At 37.9% G+C, this 3,850-nt stretch overlaps 1 protein-coding gene across 1 annotated transcript in view; it reads right to left on the bottom strand.

Moving 5' to 3' along the window:
- Positions 1-226: 226 nt before the first annotated feature.
- The window catches only part of LOC102590767 (calcium-dependent protein kinase 13), an 11,241-nt gene continuing 7,617 nt past the window's right edge, over positions 227-3,850 (bottom strand). The window contains exons 4-7 of the mRNA XM_006367453.2: positions 3,546-3,661; positions 3,296-3,460; positions 871-1,101; positions 227-778 (exon numbers count right to left, since the gene is read on the bottom strand). Of these exons, the coding sequence (XP_006367515.1) occupies positions 629-778; positions 871-1,101; positions 3,296-3,460; positions 3,546-3,661 (662 nt within the window). The 3' untranslated portion in view covers positions 227-628. The remainder of the gene's footprint in view (positions 779-870; positions 1,102-3,295; positions 3,461-3,545; positions 3,662-3,850) is intronic.

Consider the following 3,850-nt stretch of genomic DNA (forward strand, 5'->3'; position numbering starts at 1 on the left):
AGATTAGAGCTAAGGACATCAGGGAATTTGGTCACTCAGTTAAACACAGCTATAGTTCAGCATGCAAAAGATTTGGCAAAGCCCTTTTCCTTTATCAAATATTAAATTCTGAAGCATAAAATGGGAGTACGTTATAATAGAAAAAGAACTAATTTATGTTCCAAACAACAATAATTAATAGAACACCCCAAAAAGAAATTAAAACAAGAAGAAAAACAGGCCCAAGTTTTCTGCAAGAAATACAAATTAACACAAATGCAGGTTTAGAGCCAACAGAAACAGTGCCTAAAACGGCGATAGTACATACAAATCACCTACGAAATTGAGGATTGGAGAAAAAGGGATAAAAGAAAAGCCATTTGAGCTTAGCATACTTCCATGTATGTTAGCTCCTAATAATAGACAGTGAAACAAGAAAATATTTTTTGTACAAAAATTTGGAACAAGGAAAAAATGTCAACAGGAAGAGGATAGGAGGATACACTCTGTGTTTCAAATGTTTACCCAGATGAAGTCGTCACTTCGGAATACTGACAAGTCTAGAATATCATAAAACAATGGGAAGAGATCAAGGATACACTGATATAAAACTTGATTTTGATGAATGAAACAGTAAAGTATGAAAACCTTACTCATTCCCCAAATTAATTGAACCATCCTTCATTAGCTTCACACTGAGACTATTGAATCTCCCTCTTGAATAATGTCGAGATGCCTTCCTCCAATCTGTCCCAGTTTTCATCATGGCTGCAAATTCTTCAAAGCTGATGCGCCCATCCTGCATTTATAGAAACAGAAGATGAGGGAAATACCATCCCAAGATAAGTACATATTAGTAGTAGAGGCTTTTTTTGTCTGCTGCTTGTTCACCTTGTCCGTATCGACCTCCTGGAAAATGTCATTTGCCATATTGGTGCAGTCATCTGCTCCATCCTCCATCAAGGCATCCCGAAGCTCATCAGGCTCAATGTAACCATTTCCATCCTTGTCAAAATAGGAGAAAGCTTTGTGCAAATGTTCATCGTTAGCCATCCTTTGAAGATGGAGTGAAACGGCTATAAATTCCCCATAATCCAGGGTCCCTTTGCCATTAGTATCAATCTGTAGGAAACAAAGTAAATTCCATGTTCACTGCTTTCTAACTTAGTTTTCCATTTCTTTATTTTTGGGTTGGGGGATGGAAGTGGGGAATATAATGGAGGGCATTCTGTGAAAGTAACTTGACCATTGAGGATGCTTCAATGATATAATGTGCAATGAACTACATAAGAAAACAAAAAATAATAATAGGACTGCATGCTTATTCTAACCAGCGACATCGACTAACTAGCAGATATTAAAGAGTGCCAAAGACAGTGACTGCAAGAGAGTTATTTGCATTTTGAACCCCCAAGTAGGCACTATATTTTCATAGTGCAACCTATCCAATTATTTTTTTATAATTTACCACCTAATCTATTTATCTCTTTGCAAAATTAGAAGTGTTCAATTTGTAAAAGCCTTGAAGGTAAATTAGGATATAGGCTTAGCAAGATGTGCTTTGTTTCTAAATTCAGTCACATAAAAAGCACTTGATTAGTGATAATTCACGTCCCGTTCATCTCCAAACAGTAGCAATAACTGAGGGTTTCCCTATTTATTTTTCCTTTTTACTCTTTAAATTGCAAAGGGGAATGTATCAATTCATCATTGACTAGAATAAAAATCTATAACTTCAATATAAGCACATGCATGTTCCTACAGTGATGTGCTCCCATAGTGCAGAAGCATGACTTCATGCGATGGGGTTGGTCTCAACTAAACAAAGCTCTGTTTTTCTAGCTTTAACAAAAAATAGGACAAAGCTTAGTAGGAGGACGAGGTAAATTTGAGGTATGCTCAGACCTTTGCATTTAAAACTCAAAAAAATTATATATTCCTTCTTTAATTTGAGTATGAAATTCCGTGCAGGAGTAGAGAAGCACAGGGCTAGTAAAGGGTTTTAGTTTTTCAGTAAGATCTGAAGCTGCAGGATTTTAAAAAATTTATTGAAGAATTGGTGAAGAGAACTAGATGAAAACTACAATGGAAAGCAGAGAGAGATTTGTGTTATTAGTGGAGTACAATGAATACTCTGTTTACACTATAAAGTTTAAGAATGTAATTCCTTCATCCTTTACCAAATGAACTCTTATGTGGTTTTGTAAAGAAACTAAGGAGTCGTTTGGTAGAGTGTATTGGAGAAAACAATGCATGCATTAGCTTTGTGTATTACTAGTACCTTGTTTGGTACACTTTCTCAACATATGTATTACTAATGCTTGTATTAGTAATACACTCTATTGTGTATTGAGGAGTGTATAACTAATACCATGGATTTCTATGCATTAGTAATGCAATGGATTCTTAATGCATGCAATAGCATGCTTTAAGACAAATTGTCCCTCAAAAAAATTTCCACATCCTTTCCACTATTTTTGTGGAGGGTATTTTTGTGAACAAATATTTTTTTTTTAAAATTATGCAATGCATGATATTTTTAGTACACCAAACCAAACACTGCATAATAGAAATCTCAGCATAACTAATACAAGCATTACTAATGCAAACATTACTAATACACTATATTTTGCATTATTCTTATATACTCTACCAAACGACCACTAATAGATTAGAGGGTAAAATGTAAGAAATAGGAGGATAAGGTACAAATAAAAAATGGTGTATGTTAGGAGTGCAAAATGCAAAGAACTCGCTTGCAGACACAAATTAAACACAGTAGAAGTATAGAAAAATGGAGGATTCTTCATATTCAATCAGATATAAACATTTCAAGGAGAGAAGGCAAGAATTCATCGAGTATGAGCATAATCTCTCAGAACTTAACTTTTCCCCTAGTCCCCCCCCCCCCCCCCCCCCCCCCCTCCCCCCCCCCCCCCCCCCCCCCCCCCCCCCCCCCCCCCCCCCCCCCCCCCCCCCCCCCCCCCCCCCCCCCCCCCCCCCCCCCCCCCCCCCCCCCCCCCCCCCCCCCCCCCCCCCCCCCCCCCCCCCCCCCCCCCCCCCCCCCCGATACTTTACTTCAGCTGTTCCCAAGTCAGTAGAAAATATCCTAGTTATGGAAACTTCACTTATTTATGAATTTTAAAATTTTCATGTGAGATACCAACCGATGCAGATGGTATCACCGTCTATACCAGAAAACACATTCTCCTATGATATTAACAGATACTAAGAAGCATCTGATATATGTCAACCTCGGGAAAAAGTGGGAAATTCAGGACAAATTTTACATCAAGAAATAAGCAGGTGGACTCACGGCTTCAATAAGCATCTGTACTTCAGATTCTGCCAGCTGGGAGTTGAGCTTTAGTCCTACTTTAAGTTCTTCGACTGAAACAATGCCATCATTATTAGTATCTATCTTGTTAAACATTTCTTTGAGATCTTCAACTTCTTCATTAGACAAGAAATCAGCAATCACCTGCATTTGGACATACACCTTTTAATGGTCCAAGAAGTGCAAAAGCTAAATAAAGATAAAAAGAGCATCAGATAAATGAACCCACCCTCAGAGCTTTCCTCTTAAACCTATTCATCATCGAAAACTGCTTAAGCCTCGACCTCACAACATCTCCAAGGGGGACATTTGGAGCCTTCTTAGCATTTTGAAGCCAAGGGTGCTCTACAAGAAGAGAACTTGTTCAATTCATAAAAACCAAGATGCATAAGATAGGCTTTCTGTTGTAATGACAGGTGATTGATATAAACCAAAGAAATCACCAAGCATCCAAAATAAATCTTAATACAAGAAAGACCTTAGTAGGTCTTGCTAAGGAAATATGAATTGCCACCATTTCTTCTTCTTCTTCTT

The sequence above is a fragment of the Solanum tuberosum genome, unplaced genomic scaffold (genome assembly GCF_000226075.1).
Source record: "Solanum tuberosum cultivar DM 1-3 516 R44 unplaced genomic scaffold, SolTub_3.0 scf00803, whole genome shotgun sequence".
In the NCBI taxonomy this organism is placed as follows: Eukaryota; Viridiplantae; Streptophyta; class Magnoliopsida; order Solanales; family Solanaceae; genus Solanum; species Solanum tuberosum.